The sequence below is a fragment of the Gossypium hirsutum genome, chromosome A13, assembly GCF_007990345.1.
Source record: "Gossypium hirsutum isolate 1008001.06 chromosome A13, Gossypium_hirsutum_v2.1, whole genome shotgun sequence".
Classification (NCBI taxonomy): Eukaryota; Viridiplantae; Streptophyta; class Magnoliopsida; order Malvales; family Malvaceae; genus Gossypium; species Gossypium hirsutum.
In genome coordinates, this window is record NC_053436.1 from 923,588 (window position 1) to 946,239 (window position 22,652).

General features: G+C 32.1%; 2 protein-coding genes across 10 annotated transcripts; one reads left to right on the top strand and one right to left on the bottom strand.

The window, feature by feature from the left end:
- Positions 1–8,346: 8,346 nt before the first annotated feature.
- LOC107919974 (uncharacterized) lies at positions 8,347–14,132 on the top strand. Of its 4 annotated transcripts, XM_016849430.2 has the most exons (12): positions 8,347–8,466; positions 8,594–8,692; positions 8,966–9,166; positions 9,258–9,369; positions 9,451–9,484; positions 9,800–9,837; positions 9,972–10,009; positions 10,111–10,263; positions 10,440–12,958; positions 13,195–13,272; positions 13,784–13,877; positions 13,979–14,132. In XM_016849430.2, the coding sequence occupies exons 2-11, from the start codon at positions 8,631–8,633 to the stop codon at positions 13,834–13,836; spliced, it is 3,288 nt and encodes a 1,095-aa protein (XP_016704919.2). In that variant the 5' UTR covers positions 8,347–8,466; positions 8,594–8,630; the 3' UTR covers positions 13,837–13,877; positions 13,979–14,132. The 4 variants fall into 4 exon arrangements, with proteins under 4 accessions (XP_016704919.2, XP_016704918.2, XP_016704920.2 ...); XM_016849429.2 differs by having other exon boundaries at positions 13,784–14,132; XM_016849431.2 differs by having other exon boundaries at positions 9,975–10,009; positions 13,784–14,132.
- A 464-nt stretch (positions 14,133–14,596) lies between these two features.
- On the bottom strand, positions 14,597–22,421 carry LOC107920175 (SET and MYND domain-containing protein 4). 6 transcript variants are annotated; one of them, XM_016849728.2, is made up of 14 exons: positions 22,060–22,421; positions 21,890–21,976; positions 21,737–21,808; positions 21,167–21,362; positions 20,720–20,838; positions 19,609–19,941; positions 19,371–19,505; positions 18,433–18,576; positions 16,768–16,923; positions 16,381–16,608; positions 15,856–16,022; positions 15,512–15,626; positions 15,332–15,412; positions 14,597–14,880 (listed from the first exon to the last, which is right to left on the bottom strand). In XM_016849728.2, the coding sequence occupies exons 1-14, from the start codon at positions 22,330–22,332 to the stop codon at positions 14,668–14,670; spliced, it is 2,319 nt and encodes a 772-aa protein (XP_016705217.2). In that variant the 5' UTR covers positions 22,333–22,421; the 3' UTR covers positions 14,597–14,667. The 6 variants fall into 6 exon arrangements, with proteins under 6 accessions (XP_016705217.2, XP_016705219.2, XP_016705218.2 ...); XM_016849730.2 differs by having other exon boundaries at positions 20,720–20,826; positions 22,060–22,404; XM_016849729.2 differs by having other exon boundaries at positions 20,720–20,826; positions 21,890–21,982; positions 22,060–22,404.
- Positions 22,422–22,652: the final 231 nt, after the last annotated feature.

Here is a 22,652-nt window from a genome sequence, read left to right on the forward strand (position 1 = left end):
ACTAATAAAAACACTTGGGCTAAGAAAATATAATGAATGCTCATAAGTGTTTGTAAGAAAAAGATGAAAAATTTAAGCACAAATGGTTGGCAATAGATTTTTTTTTATGTTTCTTGATAGCTCTTGATCTCTTATAATCTTTCGTTGTTGTAGAAGCTTTGAAAGCTGGTATTTATAGTCTCTCATTGATTTTCGACCCTTGGGAATGTTGGAAAAATGAATTGAGTCGTTAGAAGTGTAAAAACTAAAGTATTAATGATTCTTACAACAAAATGTATCGATACATTTAAAGGGTATCGATACTTCAGACATTTAATGCCTAAATTTAATTATTGTTAAGTTTATATTTAGTAATTTGACAAATAACATAAATTTAAGAGCTAAAAAAAAACTAAAATAACTTATTTTTGAAGTCAAATAGCCAAATCATAATACTCATTGTAAGTTCTTATCTTTAATTTACAAGCCAGTTAATTTCGTGGTTATTTATCTTGAAACCCATATATTTGTTATTTTGTCTAACTTTTGCCTTTTTAAGTCTAGGTGAGAGACAATAGGCCTTTATGTGTTAAGACAAAATAATATAACAGACGGTTTTAGGTACCAAAGATAAGTAACATGGAAGAGACAGATTGTTTATATAAAGATAAAACCTGCAATCATATTACGCATATAGATTCTAAACAAGAAAATAATATTTCGGCCCTTAGTAAAGGATTTAATAGTTTAATGGATATAACCTCCATATATTATAATAAAATATATAATAAAGTCAGTAATATAGAAGAAAAAGTAAATTACATGAGAGATATTAAAGAATTAGATTTGAACAACAAATCTAAAGAAATTTTATCAGAAGTCAATAATAAATTAGATCAGGTTATTAATAATAATATGGAATCAGATATAGATTTATGTCCATTATATTATGGTAATAGTAATATAATTTTAACTTTATCAGATGAAGAAGAAGAAACTTCTTCAGAAGAGTCATCTTCTACTATTAATAGAAATAAAAAATCTAAAAAACATAGAAGAAAAAATATTACTCAACAAAAATATGATTTCCAATCTTATAAAGAATTAATAGAACATTGGAAAGTCAAATTTACTAAAAGTACTGATAAAAATGAAAGAATAGAATACTTAAAATTAATAGAAGAACTTTATGAAAAACATAAAGATCTATTTACTCAGTTTAATTATCACTATATGTTAAATTATGATACTACAGAAAGTAGTAGTTCTAGTAATTCTGATAATCAATAAGATTTAAAAGTAACTAGTTATAAATCTGATGAAGAAAATACTTCAACAGATGAGGATGAAAATATAGAAGTCCCCAAACCTATGGATAATGATCAAACAGATCCTTATGGTAAAAGAAAATTAGAATCCATAAGGATCTGTTTGATCAGTATCCATAGGTTCCGGGACTTCTATATTTTCATCCTCATCTGTTGAAGTATTTTCTTCATCAGATTTATAACTAGTTACTTTTAAATCTTATTGATTATCAGAATTACTAGAACTACTACTTTCTGTAGTATCATAATTTAACATATAGTGATAATTAAACTGAGTAAATAGATCTTTATGTTTTTCATAAAGTTCTTCTATTAATTTTAAGTATTCTATTCTTTCATTTTTATCAGTACTTTTAGTAAATTTGACTTTCCAATGTTCTATTAATTCTTTATAAGATTGGAAATCATATTTTTGTTGAGTAATATTTTTTCTTCTATGTTTTTTAGATTTTTTATTTCTATTAATAGTAGAAGATGACTCTTCTGAAGAAGTTTCTTCTTCTTCATCTGGTAAAGTTAAAATTATATTACTATTACCATAATATAATGGACCTAAATCTATATCTGATTCCATATTATTATTAATAACCTGATCTAATTTATTATTGACTTCTGATAAAATTTCTTTAGATTTGTTGTTTAAATCTAATTCTTTAATATCTCTCATGTAATTTACTTTTTCTTCTATATTACTGACTTTATTATATATTTTATTATAATATATGAAGGTTATATCCATTAAACTATTAAATCCTTTACTAAGGGCCGAAATATTATTTTCCTGTTTAGAATCTATATGCATAATATGATTGCAGGTTTTATCTTTATATAAACAATCTGTCTCTTCCATGTTACTTATCTTTGGTACCTAAAACCGTCTGTTATATTATTTTGTCTTAACACACAAAGGCCTATTGTCTCTCACCTAGACTTAAAAAGGCAAAAGTTAGACAAAATAACAGATATATGGGTTTCAAGATAAATAACCACGAAATTAACTGGATTATAAATTAAAGATAAGAACTTACAATGAGTATTATGATATGAATTCCTCCAAGAACCGTAACTCCGGGGGCCTCTGATACCAATTACAAAACTATTATATCTGAGTGCGGAAGATGGATATTTTATTAAAAGGAATGATTTTTACAAGGAAAAGTTGTTTACAGAGAGAATACTGAAAGTAAAAGGAAAGACTTCTAAACTATTTTTCGATGATCTGTTTAGGCTTTTTACATTGCTATTTATCGTAAAATTTCTAAACTCTATTTGATTTTTCTTAAATCCCGCACAGTGTTTCTGATAAGGATGAATTTGTTGTTGCCTCCACGTATGTTGTCAGTTGTCTTTGTCATATCTTTGATCGTACATGGAGGCCTTGAATTTTTGTTTACCACCAATCTTGAAAATCAGCTTGAAAGTCTTCTTGACTTTCCACGTGGTCTTTGTTTTGTCTTTATCCTTCTTGGATGTTGTCCAGGTTCCATGTTTCTATTTCATCCAGGTGTAAAGATTCTGGTGATAGTCTTGGTGAATTCCAAGTCTCCCACGTGGTCTTGATTTCTTCAATTATTTCTGAAGGGAAATCGTCTATTTCCATATCTGTTATTTTCTTTAGCAGTTGTATGAATTCTTCATCTCTTGATTTCTGAATCATGCTGTTTTTATCAGCTACTATTCTTCTTCCATCGGTAGATAGTTTGTATGTTTGATCTTGAAGTACATGTCGAGCTGTTGACATTAAATCAATTCCAACTTGGATTTGAAAATATTTTGGATTATTGTAACACTTGTCAATGGTTTTGGTCAAGTGTTTTTTATCTTCTTTGGCTGCTGATAAATAAGGACTATCAAACATTCGTTGAATAATCCATATTTGATATGGTTGATAGAATCGCTCTTTTTCAGCAATTCCAATAAGACTACTTATTTGGATATAAAAATAGTAATAAAAATCATCTTGATATACTAAAAGTGACAATATAGTTTTTATAATAGCAAGAAAATCTTTTAATAAATGAAAAGAAAAGTTTTGTACTACAATTTCTCTAACGAAACCCCATTCAATACTGTTTATATCAAATGGTTCATGATCTAATCTGAATTTTATAGTAGGAATTTCTTCCCCTATATCATTTAGATAGACATATGATTGTAAAAGTTATTCAGAAAAGACTTTTTTATATTGAGTCTGCTGGTTGCAGATAATTTTATTGATTTTTTCAAAAATTTCTGCTGGTAGTATTTTCCTAGCTTTATTATATAAACATATTCTAAACATTTTATTCATAATGGGACTATTTGTTCCTTTATGAATAAAGTATTGAAATATATCAATAAGATTATTTATCTCATTGATATTTGTATACTCTATTTCGAGTTCTTGCCAATCTCTGTATAAAACAGCTTTTAATAATAATTCATGTGCTTCATTTTCTTTAGTTGTTTTTTCAACTAGAAATTGTGAAAACTTTGTAAGAGCTCGTCTAAAATTTACTCTTTGTTCTAAAATATGGGTTTTCCATATTTCATTAATATATTTATAAATTTCACTTGGTAATCCTGGATTATAAAAATCTTTTATTTCTGGAATTTGTTGTTGTTTCAACAAATTTTCTGCTCCTTTTATAACTTCAAAATAACTGGCTTGATATGCTAAATTCGGATCTTGAGACCAAGGAGATTGAATTATTCTTTTTGAAGGGTATTCGTTTACCATTCTTGATGCATATGATGAAGGAGATCCAGTTGGTTGTCTTACCATTGGATAAGGAACATAATATCCTTGATTAGGATAGAATCCTGTTAATATAGGAGTAAATCCCTGATTGGGAGTCAATCCTTGATTGGGAGTAAATCCTTGATTAGGATTTATCTGCTTTCCTTTGTTGGGTTTTTTATGGACAGTAATCCATTCCCCGACTTGTTCTAGAGGTTTTGTACCTCTATCCATAAGGCCTGCTAAAATAATCAGCAATAATATTATCAGTACCTTTGACATATAAAACTTCAAAATTGAAACTACATAAATCATTCTACCATCTAATTCTTCTTGGTACACTTTCTAGACTATTATTAGTCAGAAATTGTTTGACTGCCTGGTTGTTAGTTTTTATAATAAAATTTTCAGATGCAAAATATATGAGAAAGGTTTTTATTGCCTTTTTAATAGCTAATAATTCTTTTTCATATATAGCATAATTAACTTCATTTGATTTAAATTTTCCAGAACTATATCCACATATTAGTTCTTTGTTTTTTGCTGTTTTAGCTTTTAAAATACATCCCTAATAATTTTCTGATGCATCGGTTTCTAAAATTAATCTATCACTTTGTTTTGGTAAATAGACTTTTGGGGTATAATTTATTTTTGATTTTATATTTTTAATAATTTCTGAGTCTTCTTTAGACCAGCTAAAAGTTTTATCCTTTTTTAATTTTTCATATAAAACACCTAATTTTTGAGATAAGTTAGGAAAGAAGTTTCTTCCATAATTAACTATTCCTAAAAATTGTTGAAGTTGTTTTTGGTTTTTAATTTCTTCTGGAAATTCTTTTATTTTTACTATAATATGATCTTGTAGTTTAAGACCATCAGCAGATAGATTTAAACCTAAAAATTCTATTTCTGTTTTTTCTAATTCTATTTTCTTAGGGCTCAAAATAATTCCATGTTTTATGAATTCTTGAGAGATAATATTTAAATGTTTTCTATGTTTTTCTAGTGTTTCTGAAAATATTAATATATCGTCTATATAAACTACACAAATTTTTTTATATTTATTAAATATAGAATCCATCCATCTTTGGAAGATTTGAGGTGCATTACATAACCCAAATGGCATTACTCTCCATTGATAATGACCATTAGGTGCACTAAAGGCTATTAATGGTTTAGATTCATCAGTTAGCATTATTTGCCAAAATCCTGATTTACAATCGAATTTACTGAAGTATTTTGCATGTTTAGCTTGATTAATCAAAACATCTTTTCGTGGAATAAAATATCCTGGTTTAGTCTTTTATAATTAATTACCATCCTAGCTTTTCCTCTTTTTATTTCAGCATGGTTTCTTACCATAAAGGCTGGACTTGGGTGTGGACTATTAGTTTTTTCTATTAATCTTTTTTTCCAATAATTCTTTGATTTGTATATCAAATTCATCTATATCTTATTTAGTATAGATCATAGGTTTAATTCTAATTATTTTATTAGGATTCTTTAATCTTATTTCACAATATCTTGGACTATTTTCCCATAATTTTAATGGTTCTTCACTAAAATTATTTTCTAGAATTTTAAACAACCAATGATTTGTTTCTGGTTGTTTAATTTGTTCTTTTCTTATTGGTCTAAATCCTTTATCACATACAAATTTATGGTTTTCTATTAAAGGTATATCTACAAAAGTTTTTTCTGTTGATAATATTACTAAATTTTTCTATCTATAGCAAACGGTAGATGATGATATATAAAATTATTTCCGAATAATATGTCTCCATGCATTTCAGGAAAACACAATATTTTAGGAATTACAAATCTTACATTATTTATGTAAATTGGTATATTTCTGGCTTTAAATTGGATTATGGTTTCTTTACCATCAATTCCTATAGCTCTGATTGGGTTTTTCATTAATTCCTATTTTTCTACAGAAATGGCATTTTCTCTACAACTACTTGTGGTAGCTCCAGTATCTAATAAAGCATGCAAAGAATATGTTTTATAGTCTCTAAATTGAAGTGTAATTTCTATATATGTATAATATTTTCTAGGTTGGAAATTTGAAAATGTAATAATATCATTTTTTCGGTTTAATGTAAATATCCACATTTATATATAAATTGATTTAATTCAAATAAATTTATTCAACTCACGAATGAAATTTCCCTTCATTCGAATGAATTTAATAAAATTCAAAAAATTAAAATTTACGGAACTCGATTAACTCATAATTTCTTACTCAATACAACTTGATTGGATGAAGTAAATGCACTCAGTTGTGGTGTGAGTTGAACTCGACTTGAGTGTGATGGAAGAATAAGAAGGCAATGGGCCATGCAATGATTATGAAATACCCTCTTCTTCTTTTTTGTTTGTTTGTTGTGTTTTATAACTACTTTACTATATAAATAATTATAAATATAATATAAACAATTAAATATTAAAAATATAAAAGTAATATATATTAAATGTATTTTTTGTTCAAAATATTCTTTTTACATATACCTAGAATTATCAACTCATAAATAAAAGAATAATGCGCTTCAGCACACTCGAATTCACGTTCTCTTATATTAATAATAATATTCTTATCAATTAAATTACGACTCAATTAATTTTTTAATTTAAATATTAAAATAATAATATATTGTATTAATTATCGTATAAGGTAAAGCTTATTATGAAATCTAAACAAAGGAAAAAGATGGTTGTCGGTGATGAGATATGATGATATAATTGATCAATTATTAATAAAAATATTATTATTTTGTTTTTATTTATTGTAATAAAATCACGTGCTTCGTCACCTTTTTTCTTTTCATAAAACTGGTGGTAATAATAACAGAATTTGAAGTTGTTAAAAGATGTATTCAATAAGTTTGGTATTGGAATCCTTACTAACGCTAATTTTCAGAACAGTTTAAAAAAAAAAGGTTAAATTTTGATTTCAGTCCTTATATTCTTTGAACTTTTAAATTTTAACATTTACTTGAAAACATGGTTAATGAATTTCTGTTAAACTTTGAATCCAAGTCATTTTAATATTTAAAAATTTAATGAATAACATATATGGTCAACCCTCGTTTTTATAATCTCATTTGTTTGTTAAGATTTTGGCCGTTATAAAGAGATGGATGTTATACAATTATAACTGGTAAAAATAGCATAAAGACTCTTGTAGTAGGAGTCAGATTACATTTTGTCATATCTTTTTAAAAAATGAGTAAATTAATCATTATATGTAATATTAAAGAATAAATTGGTCATTCTTTTAAAAATTTTATCTATTTTTTATTGTTAAAACTTGGTCTTTGTACGTAAGTATGGCGTACATATGTCACGCCACGTGTTACTATTTGGTTATTCAGTTAGGCACATCAATTTTTAACATTACAAATAAATGGAATTTTTAACAAAAATGAGTAATTTGCTTATTGATATAATGTACAATAGACTAATTTTCCTACTTTTTAAGTAAGGGGCAAAATGTAATATGACTACTAGTACAAATGAGATTTAAATTATATTTTGATAGAAATTACAAATATAATTTATTTATTAGAAAATATTTTCATTTAATAGATTGTGGTTAATATTTTATTTATGAAAAATTTAAATATTTTATTGAAATAATATCTTAATTAAAATTTATTATTTATATTTTATTTAGAAATAAAACTAATTTTACTAAAATTTGAGATAAATGATTGTTATAGAAAACTAGTTTTAAAAATAATATAAGCTATTATAAAAGGTAAAAATAAAATATCTAAAATGATAAAAGTATCATAGAGGCTATTGTATTAAGAGTTAGATTATATTTTGTCCCTTTACTAAAAAAATTAGGCAAATTAGTCATTTTTATTAAATCAAAGAACAAATTGATCCATCTGTTAAAAATTTCAACCATATCTACTATTAGAAATTAGTTTATGTACGCTAGTATAGGTACTTGTGGCACTCCATGTGCAATTTTTTGGCAATTTTATTAACCATGCCAATTTTTCAACAGTAAGAATGGATGAAATTTTTAATAGAAAAAATTGATTTTCTCTTTGACATAACGTATTGGAACTAATTTTCCCATTTTTTGAGCAAAAGGGGTAAAATGCAATATGACTCCTAATGCAAGAACCTCCATGAAACTTTTAGCCATAAAAAATTCAAAATTCTAAAGAAAACAGGGATTGAGAATAAAATTAAACCAAAAGGCATTTACCCCATCCTTCCTATCCGCGTTTGTTTTGCTTTAAAGTGACTTCGAACTTATTGCGTATATTCCCACTTTTACAAGTGAAATACCGATAATGGACATTAATTATTCTCACTATTACAACTATAACACTACTCTCTCTCCCACTCTCACAAAATTAAATTCTAAATTTTCATTTCAAAAAATTTCTAATTTTCCACTTCAAAAGCTGAAAGCTGAAGGTGTGAAGAATCTGCATTCTTTTGTTTTCCGATTCTCTTCAGATCTGTTCAGCTTTCAAATCATTCTACGTTTAACCTAATCTAATTCTCGATTTTTACTTATTTTTTTGGGATTTTCTTTTGGTAGAGAAACAAAAAAGAACAAGAAGAAGAACCCATAGAAGATGGACGGAGGAGATGCGATTTTAGATTACGCTACCATTCAGATTCTGCCTTCTCAAAACAGGTTATTTCTCTTTTTTTTTCTTTAAATTTTCTAAAATGTTGCTAGTGTTGGTAAGTTGAATCATGGGATCTTAAATGTTCAGTCTCATTATGTAAAAAAGATCGAGTGTAGGCTTGTTAGTTAGTCGAGTTTGGTTAAATTGAGTTAATCTAGTATTTTAGTGCTTGTAACGGTTGATTTCGATAGTTGTCAAATCAAAATCAAAATCAAAATAGAAAATTGTTTTAAATTTTCTGCAATTTTTCAATAAATTTATCTGTTTATTTTTTCAAGCTATGAGGCATATGCATGTCTTGGTAACAATGTGGAGAAACTGGGCGTCGGGGTTCTTCGAAAAATCTTGCCTCATTTGCCCGAGTTAAACAACTTGTACACCCATGGATCCAATTCTAATTCCAATGCTGCTAATTACAAACTGCAACCCCCCAACAATCTCAAATCTCCCACATGGTTTACTCTATCTACCTTCTCCAGGTTCTTATTAATTTTCTTATTCTACAAGTTATGTTGTTGGAAGAGCAATGGGTTCCTTCTTATTTTCCATTCACCCCTTTTACTTTCTCAGATTCCTGTGTATTGTGGGTTCTACTGATTGTTTGGATACTGCTAAAGTTATTGAAGCTGAGATGTCTCAGTTGGAGGAGGCCAAAAAATTTCATCTTTCTCTATATGCTCAGGTAAATATCCTGTGTCTTTAAGCGTTTGGATTTGTTTATTTTATGTAGGAGATCTCACTTGTTAATCTTTCGTCTTCTCAGGGTCATCAAGATCATAATCGAAGTAGCGAAAATGGTAAAATCTCATGTTCAAGGGAATTTATGGAGAATCCTTGTTCATGACCTTGATATATTCTCTGTTATAATGTTCTTTAAATACTTTGACATAAGAGAAGTACTATTCCTTGTTTTGCTGATTTTTCTTACGTATTCATATAGAAAGTAGACCAGAATCTGCAACTTTAGTTTTTGATTGAGGTTTCTTTTTTAAACTAATTGAGGACAGAAGTAGTCTCCCTTGTTTGTCTTGCCAATCTCCTTAATGTTGTGATGCATCCATGCTATCTAAAAGCCTTGAGAATCTTAACTGTTCTCTTTCCTTGTTCAACAGATTTCCACAACTCAATAGACATGGTTCCAACATCCAAAGTAACCTCCATTCTTCACAACTTTTCTATTTGGTCTATTTTTCCTCTAGGTCCTTTAGGAGGTGATCTTATGATTCTACATTATATTTCACATGATAATTTATTGTGGCCACTAATATATGCATTTGACCTTAGCAGTTTGAAGTCCAGAATTCATCATCAGAAACGTCAAAGTATGTTCTCTCCATTAGTACATATTTGTAATATTTAGTTAATGTGTTTTAGACTTTTAGTTCTCCTGCAAATCCAACCAACCTTTGGCATGCTTTGCTAGGAATGAGCTTTTGCGTGCTATGGACTCGAGACTTGCATCATTAAGAAGTAAGTTAGTTGCAGCTTTTAACCAAGCGGTTGGAGAAACCTGCTCCAATGAAGAAGTCACTCATCTAGCGAAGTTTTCAGAAACTTTTGGGTCAAATGATGTAAAGTAAGTTGCCTCCCAAAAGAAAAGTGCATGGATCCTCTGAATTCTGATTTGCTCAAAGATTTTCCTTTTTTGGATAGATACTCAAAGAATTTTTAAATGCATACATCCCTAAACTTTTGCAACACTTACTGAGATGAATTTTAAGCAACAAATAATCTTGTTAATATCTACTGCAGGAATTTTTTATGCATGATTCTGGAGCTGAGAGACAAGTGCGAAATTGCTAATCCTCTGAATGATGTAAAGTCTTCATGCACTCATGCTTCAGTTAATGGCAGCATAAACAAGACTGATGGAAATAATAAAATTTCAAAGCCAGCAAGTTCAGAAACACCAGTTAAATATGGTGTTTCACCAGCAAAAGTTGCACAGATTGAACGTCAGAGCTCAACAGAAAGTGAGGAATCTTCTGACTCAAGTGACGAGAATCAAATATCTGCAGAAAGAAGTCGAGCTCTTATAAGATCTGCATCTCCTAGACGGTCTGCATCTCCAATGAGAAGGGTTCAAATTGGGAGAACTGGCCCGCGTAGAGCCCCTGCTCTGACAGTAAAGAGCCTTGGTTGCTTTCCTGCTAGAGAAAAGATATCATATCAAAGAGATGTAGCTTCAGCTGATAGTGAAGAGGAAGGATCCGGAAACATTAAGAAACCTGAGAATAATGTGCAGCGTATGAGTGTTCAAGATGCAATAAATCTTTTTGAAAGTAAACAAAGGGATCAGATTACTGATGCTCCAAAAAGGAACTCATTAGCGAACATCTCTCTTGGTCCAACTAAGTCTGCATTGAGAAGATGGAGTGCAAGTATGGGTGAATCAGCCGTCCAATGCCAATCACAAAATGGTTCTGAAGATCCTGTACCAGAGCCTTCTGATAATATCATTGATAATGATATTATGGAAAGGTCAACAGAAGTTAATTTGGAATCTGATACTAGGACTAGAGTGGAAAACATCAACGAAACTATTGATGTGAGGTTAGAAGGGCTGGAAGAGAGCTCATGTAGTCCTATAGATATTCAAGAGGTCACAGATATAATACACGAAGTGGAAGCTAATGAAACGTCAAAAACCGCAGTTGAATGGAGTCAACAGAAGGAAGAGGAGTTGAACCAGATGCATGAAAAAATGATGGTAAATCAGCTTGTTAGCTGTAGGAAGCCTCAATCTAAAGTCAGACAAAATCTGCCTCCAGAGCAGAGAGGTGGATTTTATCACAATTACAAGGAGAAGAGGGATCAAAAACTTAGAGGTGAGAATGCTGGAAAGCATGCTGAGAAAGAAGCAACATTGAGAGCAATGCTAAAAAATCTTGATGAGAGGAAAGCAAGAATGGCTTCCAAAAATGTGAATAATACTGGTAAAAATGATCCTTCAACAAAAACCCAAATTTCTGTCAAGAATTCCCAAAAGTTACTTAAGAATCCTTCACAGCCTGCTAATACAAGGAAGGAAACCTCAAAACTTTCAATTGCAAAGAAGACTTCAACTAGAGCATCCCCCTTGCCTGCTGTTCATAAGTCTTGGCCTTCGACACCATCACCGAGAACAGCAGGGGCATCACCAGCTAAAACTTCTGGTGCAACCTCTTCTGCTGGCACTATGTCAACACGTCGGAAGCCTCAATCAGCGCAACCGGCAGCTCAACTGGGTCCTAAAGTGGAAAGTTCCCTGCCACAACGAAGAAATGCAAAGGCAACCCAGACTGATAAACGAGGTTTAGTGGGTGTGAATGAGAAGCAGCAACAAAAATTGATCAAAAGCAGCAAACCAACAAAAAAAAAAATTGCAGCAGCACCTGGGGACTCTTCCAATATGCTTCGGGCAAAGCCTAGTTTGTATAACAAGGTAACGAAGAAAAGTAGTGTAGTTCCATTGGAATCAAAGCCATTTCTCCGTAAAGGTTCAGGATTTACGTCTACAGATCTTGTTAACAAGAGTAAAAATCCTTCTCAGTTGGAGGACTCTTTGAAAAACACTGAAAATTCTATTGATCCTCAAGAGAGGGATGTGATTGCTAATGCTTCTATCTTGGTGAGTGAGCATCAGGATGCTTCATCACCGGACCATTGTGATGATGCTATTCAGTCAGAAACACAGCCGGATGGCCCTCCGAAATGTGACCTGGTTGAGAGTGTTAAAGAACTTGCACCTGATTTTGATGTTGGCTTAAAAGTTGTTGCCGGCCCTTCCCAATGTGAGGAAGAATCAACCATCTCACCAACTGCGTGGGTGGAAGTAGAAGAGCATCGAGACCTACCAAACCTATCTGATGTGAAAACAGCTGAAATTTCATCTTCAGCTGACATAGCACCCATTGTATCAGCAAGTCCACGTGTGCGCCATTCTCTGTCACAGATGCTGCAAGAAGAAAGTAGCGAAGGTTATATTATTGACTGGGGAAATGCTGAAAGTTTGCCTGCAATGGTCTACCAAAAAGATGCACCCAAGGGATTGAAGAAGCTGTTAAAGTTTGCTCGGAAGAGTAAGGGGGATGCAAATATAACTGGTTGGTCTAGTCCGTCAGTCTTTTCTGAAGGAGAGGATGATGCAGAAGAATCAAAAGTCAATAATAAGAGAAATTCTGATAATCTACTGCGAAAGGCAGCCCTTCACACAAAGAACCATGGGCAAGAAAAGACATTGTTGTCTGATGGCTTTGATCGTAATTTGAATTCTCATGAGCTTCCATCTGGTATATTTTCTCTTTATGATAATTACATGCTTATTTTCTGTCAAACTGTTTTCAGTTTTTCTCATATAGGTAGAATCTAGATGGTTATAGGTCAAAAGCATATATGAAAATTGCTTTAATGCTTGTGTCTCTTCTTTGCCCAACTTTCTGGAAATGCCAAAATATTTGTTAATATTCAAATTGCCCAACTTTCACCAAGTCTCATTATGAAAGTACTGTGGATTTTGTGTGTGCAGCTCAATCAGGCATCAGAGCGTTTAATACCCACAAATTGCACAATGGCAGCGTTTCAGCTGCAGCCTCAACTACTAAAGGTCAATTCCTTCTTTACTCTAGTAGTTTCCTTAGTTCCTTTCTCCTTTCTGTTCTTTTTGGAAGGGTTAATATAACTTTTAGTCCATGAACCTGACAATTAGGTCCACTTTGATATTTGAACTTGACAATTAGATCTATTTTGGTCCCTAAACTTGGATTCCATCTAGAATTGATAATGTGTCACTCTGACATTGTCATGTCATCACTTGAAAATTTTTAAAATATATAATTTTTCTTTTTAAGCGATGATGTAGCATAATCTTGGAGTTTCATGTCATCGAACTGTTTACAATTGCCAAGTTCAAAGACAAAAATGGGCCTAGTTGTAAGTTCAAGTACTAAAGTTGACCAAAAAAAAAGTATACATACCAAAATGAACCTAATTGCCAATTTGAAAATCTAAATCCTATATTAACACTTTCTGGGATAATATTTTAATTTTCTTTTCACTACGACTGCATGTTTTGTAGTTTAGAATTACATTCCTTTTTTTCGTCATTTTTTTACCAGGGACAAGGTCATTCTTCTCCCTATCTGCATTTAGGGGTAGTAAGCCAAGTTAGATGACGCATCGGTAAAAGCTAGGACGATTATAAAGATCAAGGTTATTGTCGTTTGCGCTCCGATAATAGGCTACGCAAAAATATTTCCTCTGCATTTCTCTTATTATTATTTTTCTTTTTGTTGCATTCTTTTGCATGTCAGCTGTGAAGGTTCATCTCTATGTTGGTGGAGTGTTCTTGTAGATACCAGTTCATTGCGGTATAGCAGGATTTCCATCCTGTTAAACATATTGTTCCATGTTAATTACTATGTTGAGAACATAAGAACAATGATGAATTAATTGATTTTTCTTTTCTATGAGCACACATTATAACAAAATTGAATAGTTTCAAGCCTTGTACTCTGAAGTCCTCTATACATCATCTCTCAGCTAACTTCTTATTTCAGTCCATGGAAAGCTTTGGATTCTCACTTTTTGATAACTTCTAGTTTTCTATGTTGGGTAAATATATATGAAGGTACCTAAACTTGGCAACTTTTATCTACTTAATAATTTTTTTTTTTGTACCTAATTGATTCTTAAAACCATAAGTCAACTTCGTATTTTTTTTTTGGGATTTGAATAAACTGTTAAAAACTTAAAAATATGCTGACGTGGTTCCAAGGACCTCACATTTTAACATGTGAATTTTTTTTAATTTTTAGATTTTTTGAACTGTTGATTATAATTCATACAAAAATAATTAAAACAATTTTACCATTTCAATCAAAACTTCATTTGATATGAGATTGACATCAAACCCAGCTGGCACCAACATATCAAGGAATATATATATATATAGTGTTGGATGGCATATGGCTATGCACATGAGAGAAAAGGATTTGACATTTCATTGTATGATTCGGCTCCTTTCTCTCTCAAGAACAAGTAGATAAGGAAATATAATGCCTGCTTGTGGTCCATAATATGTAGAAAACATGGCACTCAGTCGATTTATGTTATAGACAGCAGTACAATCACCCAAAGCTAGCTGAATGGATGCCAGCTTTGCCAATTCATATCCAATTGCAATGTGATTGGGGCCATAGAGCTTTTCCAGTATCTGCAACCAAGAACCAAACCATTATGAAAATCTTATTCAAAACTTGATAAATAGCCAAATGACTAAAGTGTAGAGCCAAATTATGTTTCCGAAAGGGTTTTGGGGTTGACTGTTCATACACAGAATAACAGTTCAAAGTAAAAACATTAATTCAACTAACAAAATTAAAAGCCTTTAGAGATATGGAGAACATGAGATCACTCCCCCCAAGATTTCCATTTCCTTCCCTCGTCCTCTTCTCGTAATCATCATTATCTTTTTTTCATTTGATAATTCCAATATAACATTTGGTACCTTCTAAGTTTTAACTACACAAATACGGAATTTAACAATTATCATTAACATCAAAAGCAGTGAACAACAAGACAAAGTAGTCACAACTGGTCAACATAAACTAATGTTTCATCAAGAGTTGAACCACAATATTATTCTTACACTAGTAAATGGTTACCTCAATGGATGCTTTACAATGGTCTCTAGCTGGCTCAAAATCACCAATGAAACAAAATGCCTTCGCAAGAATGTCCTCTGCCTGCACAAGACAATTTCATAGATAATTACATCCTGTATTACTGGTCTCGGATCAGCAGAGCTTTGATTAAGGTGTTAATAACTAGTTAATGAAACTTACTTCTGCAATGCCTTTGTTATAAGCATGCAGTATTGATCTTAGAAGACCAAGAGATCTCAAAGCATCTGTAAGGTTAGTACCGCACGTATCTTTTGAAGCTATTGAATCCTGCAACCTATCAAGCAATGAACAGGCTATAGGTAAAACATATGTGCTTCTCTGCAGCAGGGCAGTACACGTACATGCATACATTACAAATTAAAGCTTTACAACATAATTTTAATTGAATGTGAAAAGTACAGCCTACATGCAGAGACGACAATCCTTATGAGTTTTATATTTCTAAAAATTTAAAAATATAATCATGAACAACAGAAAAGCTTTTATAAATATTAACTGTGTACCTTCTGAAATCAGTCCAAGCTTTTTTAACTTCTTTGCTCCTAGAAGCAAAATTGCAATAAGAACCGCATTTCAAGCAATACCCAGAACCAACATGGAAGGAACTTTGTGTTTGATCAAGTGAAATGTTAGCCACTTTCTTGATGTCAATATCCTTGAGCTCGTGTACCTGGAGGTAATAATAACAGGGTTAAATGGTCCATCTGATTAACTCTGCAGAAACCAACAAATTTCTCTCCATAAATGGCCTAAAAGCTACATAATAAAGTCTACAAAATGTAAGGTGTGCTATAAATTCATTTTCCACTAAAAGTGCAGTGATTAATAACAATCATTCTCCCAGCAGTATTCATATTTTATTCGCATTTGTGAATTTTTTTATTAGAATGTCCCATAAAGAGTTTAGAAAATATATATTTTTAGCACAAATACACCAATGAAATCTTGTGATGCAGCAGCTAGACTGTACTTGTTCTTGTACTGTAAGGCTAATGCTTACTGAATTGCACCAAAAGAAATTGAAGTACCTGCAAATGAGACTCATTGCTTATTGTTTCTGGAACTTTAGGCTTCTGCTTTTCACAATTAGCCACAAGATTGTCTAAAATCACTCCAGAACAATTTGGATTAACACAACAAAATCCACTAATTACAAGATCAGATTCATTCACTTCTGAACAACCACGGCACCAACATCGAAAAAAGTACTCTTCTTCAAGAAATCTAAGGCGGTCTTTACAGTCCCATTGGCCAACCTGTAAAAATGAACTTCAATTTAAATAAATTGATCTAGCTCTGTCTACAAAAGACTAGATGTAACACAATCCTAGAGAAAATAGTAACATCACCATTCCACTACGAGAAATGTGTGTGTGTATGTGTGTGAGTGAATGAGAGAGAGAGAGAGAGAGTACCGGAGGACCATAAGACAATTCCAGGGGACACCCTCCAGACACAAACTCTGTTGTTCGTAGTAAGAGCGTACGTGAAATAAAATATGCATGAATGTTTGGCAGGCAGGAATGGTTGAACAAACTGGCTGCTTTGTAAAGAGCCTGACCTACTCTGACCTGGGCATGAAACAAACTAATGAAAAGATGGCACTGCTTAGTAACAAATGCCAGAGAGTGAAAGTAAGAATGATCAAGTGGGTGACAGTATATATCAATTTAAACCAGTTTGCTTTGGTTGGTATGCCATTCCATTGAGGCCTTTTATTTGCATTTTTTTTTTCTTTCAAGGCCTAAATTTTAAAATTCTACAATGTCAATGCTATAATCAACTGTAAAAACAAATAAAGCATTAGGATACTTGAATTTGCGAGTAAAGGAGTCTCGCTTACACCCTTAGGCTAAACAGAGTCAAGGAAGCATAAAAGCTTTTTGATTCTGACATTGAGTCACTTTCCAGTGCATTCATGTTTACATAGTTAATGTTTGAGCATGACACCAAAAACCATCATATAATTTAGAACTTCTTAAGGAACCTTAAAACTCAAATCTGAATGACAAGTCCAAACCATATCAAATATTTGAAAATTTCTTTATGATTCTAGAAACTTGTCTGTTATGGATGCCTTTGTGGGAAATATAAGAAGTTAAAGAGGCACAAATGAAAAGAAAGTAAACAACTTTATTTTAGTAATATTCTTGATTAGAATAATTTGTTTAGGAAGTATTTTATTTCAATTAAAAGTACTTAATTTTAGTTTCCTAAATTATAGTTTCTTATTCAACAAGTTAATTTTAGTTTCTTGGTCTACAAAAATAAAACCCTATCTAACCTCTATTTAAGGGAACAATTCTTAGTAATAAAATGAGAGACATTATTCCAATCTATAGAGATTTAAAGACTCTCACTTTCTAACAAGTCTAAGGTCAGAAGCACCCTTTGACAAGATCCGAACACAATGAAGTCGAAACCAAGGTCTTAAAATCAGTATTGGTAACATATTACAACCTTCACAATAAAAATATATTGATGGACGCAAAGATATATATATATATAAATTTTAAAAATAAAATATATTCAAAATGTTGAAAAAGCTAAAGGACTTTTAGGATGGGCATATACTTGTCTTAAAATCATAGTAGTACATATATAATAGATGAAAAGATAGTCAACAATGTGCAGAACAGCAATATATAATACTTGTCTAAGAGAAGTTAGAATGGATTTAATGGCCCATTACAGTTTATTATTAGGAATGCCCGGAAATGAAAGGAAATATAATTAACAAGCCCTTAAAAGTTTTAATCCATGTTGTTCTGACTCTTCATTTCTTTAAGTACTCATGTCAGATGTGGGTAGGGATATGACCCTCAAAGACCCTCCACATAGATGAAAAAACTTAGAAAAAGTTGAACATAGCCATGTCGGACACATGTTAATAACCGACACGCACACTCAAATCCAAGCAACATAGCTTTCAATTACTTGCAACATCTTTACAAAGGAAATTGAACGAAATGAATGAAAAGCAGGTTATTAAAGAATATGAAAAAGAAATTAATATATATTTATATATAAAAAATAAAGTGCTTGAAGCAAAATAACAAAAAGCATACAGTAAAATATACCTGTTCCACACTACTAGCTGCTTCTGCCTCACCAAAGGAGAAGTTTTGAAACCAATCTTGCTGATCATAAGAATCATTGGTATTGGATTTCATACGGACAACTGCAATAGAATTCACTCTAATTTGAGATAGAAGTATGACAATCTGCATATGACATGGAAAACAAAACCCAATAATTAACGATCAGTTATGCAGTCAAGAAAATGGGACCATATTAACACTGCAAACATCTAAAATAACAAATCTTTGGGAAGAAGAGTCAAAATGCCGCAAAGCACTGTATCACTCTGAAGCAACATATGTAATCTGATGCAGAACTTACGATTAAATTGAAAATGGGAAATACTGAGACATAAATGCATCTTAAAAAGTTGTTGTAACTAGTATGGGTATGTAACAAATACATGGAGTGCGAGGATGAGATCATTTAACATTTAGAAAACTTATATGCAGATTCCGGGTTATTGAACACATTGAACATATGCATAGCATGAGTGTCTTCAAGTATTTCTATGGTGTTTTTTTTTTCTTATCTTTTGCACTAAAAACATGCACATCAGCCACATTTACCAAGTCATGTCAAGCAAACACCTTGACAGAGAATGTACAGATAACTCTTGAAATATCTCCTAGTGATACAAGAAAATAGAGAGCTAGTTCCAAGAAGCTCCACATTAAGTAAAAAGTATTTCCATCCCTTCTCTTGCTTTCCGAATTGTTTGGGATTCAATTATACTTCAGTTTTTAGTTATTTACTAAAACTTTTAGGGTTTGGTTCAGATTTAACAAGGTAGGAAACTTAGTCTTATAGTCTCACTGCAAATGTGAAAAGATGCAAAAATATAAAGGTGGTCAGTATTCTTAGTGGTAGTAAGAAAAAATCGAGATCGTAGTACAATTTCTGATCAAATATAAATGGATATCAGAGATGAGAGGACCTGTGATGCAGAGTCTCCATTAATTGACAGTTCAGAACTGAAAGAGTGATGGAGACAAAATAACAATACAATGGAATATATGTGTAGTTCCAATTTGCTTTCTGGCGACATTTTTGAATAACTTTCACAAAGCCCCTACAAGGAGAAATAAGCCATAAGCTGGAAGATCAGCCCTTGACATTTAGTTATTCATTAACAGAATTAAAGTCAACATTCACATTAAACTTGAGAAATATACCAAGGTTTCTGAAAGATTAGGAACATCAGTGAATTGTCCCTTCTGCTCCATGGTTTTCACTACTACTCGACCAGCCAGAACTACATCAGAAGGCAATATTGCAGGCCAGTGCACACCTTGACATTCGTGTTTATGTTCTGGAATGCACTCAAGTGTTGGCTTGAAATTACTGCCTACCATTGTATCTGGAATATGAATTGGCCCACCTGCTCGCACTTGGCAGTGCTGGGAACAGTACAATGGCAATGAACATGAAAAGCAGGGGATTGTATCTGCAGGTAGTTCATTCAAGCAATAATGGCAATGAGTTTCTCGGCAATGCTTCAAAATAACCTGCCCATAGTATGGTCAAGTAGAAGTTATATTCCCATTACCAAATTGGAAGTTCTCACAGTCAGATGATGAGGGCTTTATATACGAACCAAGATATTAAATTTTTATTACTTTTAGGATGTATGTTATTTTACAGCCTCATACATTGCAACAAACTTCACTCATGCTTAAACAAATGAGAAATAACCTCTGAGTAGAAGTAAGGCTGACCTGTATCTTAATTTAATTTCTGTCCTCTCATTCTAAGGCCTAAACCCTTCTACAGTACAAGATTAACTGAAGAAAAGATAAAAAAAAAATATACACAAACAAAGAACAAAACTGAGGGATCCTCTCATTTTAATTCCATTTCTTCACAGGAACTCTACAAATGTGCCTTATGTGGAGGCTAGAGCTTAGTAAAGTACAACAAAACGAATTGAGGTGAGGTCAAGTATAATCATTCCCTAAACTCGTGTGGTAAACAATGGTGGAATTGAAGTGAATTTGTTATATTCAGACCTCAGGTAATAAAGTTAATAATGATTAAAACTACTTAAGGTAGTAAATTGCAATACTTGAAAAGTAGTAAATACCAACCAATATTATTCTACCAAGTGAAAGAGTCAAAGATGACACTGTACACTATAACTAATGATATTTCCCATGGCCAAAGCTGTGTATAGAAAATAAGTACATTTTGGTAAACTATATTATTAAGTACTCATTAAGCTATGCCTACTCAAATTTAAAACAACATAAAATCAATGACAAATTCAACAATAAAATATGTACATACCACAGCATAAGGTTCTTCAGCATGAATCAAGGAAGCTTGAGGAATGTCAAACTGAGAAACCATGCCCCTTCCTTTGTCTGGTGTTTTTACACACTGAAGTTTTATTTCTGAAGGCACATCTGACAGATTATTTGTAATGTTATAATAACTTAGAAAAGAAAATGCAAAGTGCCATGCGCTACAAGCATATATTCGGAATACAATCAAGAGCAATAAACAATCATTAAAGTTTATAGGTCTGACACAGCTCTAAATGCTTAATAAAAAAATCTAATCAATCTCCAAAGCCTCTAGATAAAGTCTGCAGGCAGGCAGCAATAAAACCTGCTTAAGGATTTAAATGCAAAAATAATTCTTCTCTGCAAGAGATTGCAACAATTACAACAAATGAGCAGTGCGTGTGGTGAAAATAAGAAATAGGATGCTGAGTAAAGGTTACCATCTTACCTGGAATTTCTACACTTTTCTGGCTGGCTGGTTTAGGAATTTTTTTCTCATGATGCCGTGCAAGCATGTCCAGCTCCCTTTCTATCTGTTTCTTTCCCCCTATTGATGGCTCCATATCCTTAGCAACACTTAAGTCATGGACCGAATCTTCGTAGTTCCCCAGTGTAGCATTCACCTTACCTCTCCTACACCACACCTACAATAAAGATATGTTACTGCCACCAGAAATTGCTTAGTTTGGTGGAATAAGCACAAAAGAGAAACAAAAGATAAACACAAAAAGGAAAGGAAAGGAAAGGAAACGAACGGTATCTACATCCATGGCAAGAAGATGGAGAAACATCCATACAATAGGAGATATAAATTTTGTGTCTCAAAATACACAAGCCAAGCCAACAATTGCACAAACCCTCCTACACAAACATTACAATCTTGTGTTTTACCCCTCAATCATATGTTTCTTCTCTTGAATGAAAAATCTGAGAGCTCACTTTTCATATTTTGATATTCAAAGAGAGGCCATAAGCAATTAACAATTGAAAAGTATTTGAAGAAGAAACTAATATGTACCTTTGGATAGGAAGGAGAAATTTCTAGTGCCCTGCTGCAATCTCGAAGAGACTCCATTGACAGGCCCATTTTCTGTTTTTAGGGTTTTAGATGAGATAAAAGATTAAAGGTTTCGGAATGAGAAATCAGAGAGAGAGAAAGAGAGAGACTCACGTGAAACAATGAAGCTCGGTTTAAATACAAAGTAGCAACAAGATTCTTGCCAGTGTGGTGGGCGTCAATGGGAGCAAGACGAAGCGCCTGTAACTTTTTCCATTAAAACCACCAAAAAGGAAATTCAATTCATTGATTGTTTTGGTAATAAGTAAAAGAGAAGAAGAGACCTGAGAATAGCAACGCAGAGCCTGGGAATGATCTCCAGAGGAATAGCATTGGTTGCCCTTTTCTTTCAAGTCCAAAGCGGCACCCTCGTTCTTGCCACAAAGACCGGCCTGGGTCGCTGGCTCTGCTGCCAACTCTGAGATCAACTGATGGAACTGCGGCAAACTGAGGAACAATTGGAGCAGAGAAGAGGATAGTGAAGGAAGATCGTCAACATGGCTCTCCTCCACCCTCCGCTTCAGCCTATCTGGAACCACACATTTAAGCTTCTCCATTTACCAACTCTACCTTTTTTTCCTGTCCACTTCACTTCAGTGCCTTTATCACAATTGGGCATGTTTTGCCTTCTGTCACAATAACTCCAATCTCAGTCGCCTAACTTCAGCAGAATCACTTAAAAGGGAAAATTCCATGTCTAGTCCCTCCACTATTAGTAAATTTGTTTTTAGTCCCTCATCAACTTCTTTTTCTTTTTTGTCACCCATAGTTAAAACAGATAAATTTGATAATTTTTAAATTTAGCCCTTAATGTTTACATATTTTTTAATTTTATCTTATTTTTTACTTAGAACAAAACTAAAAATATTTTTAATTT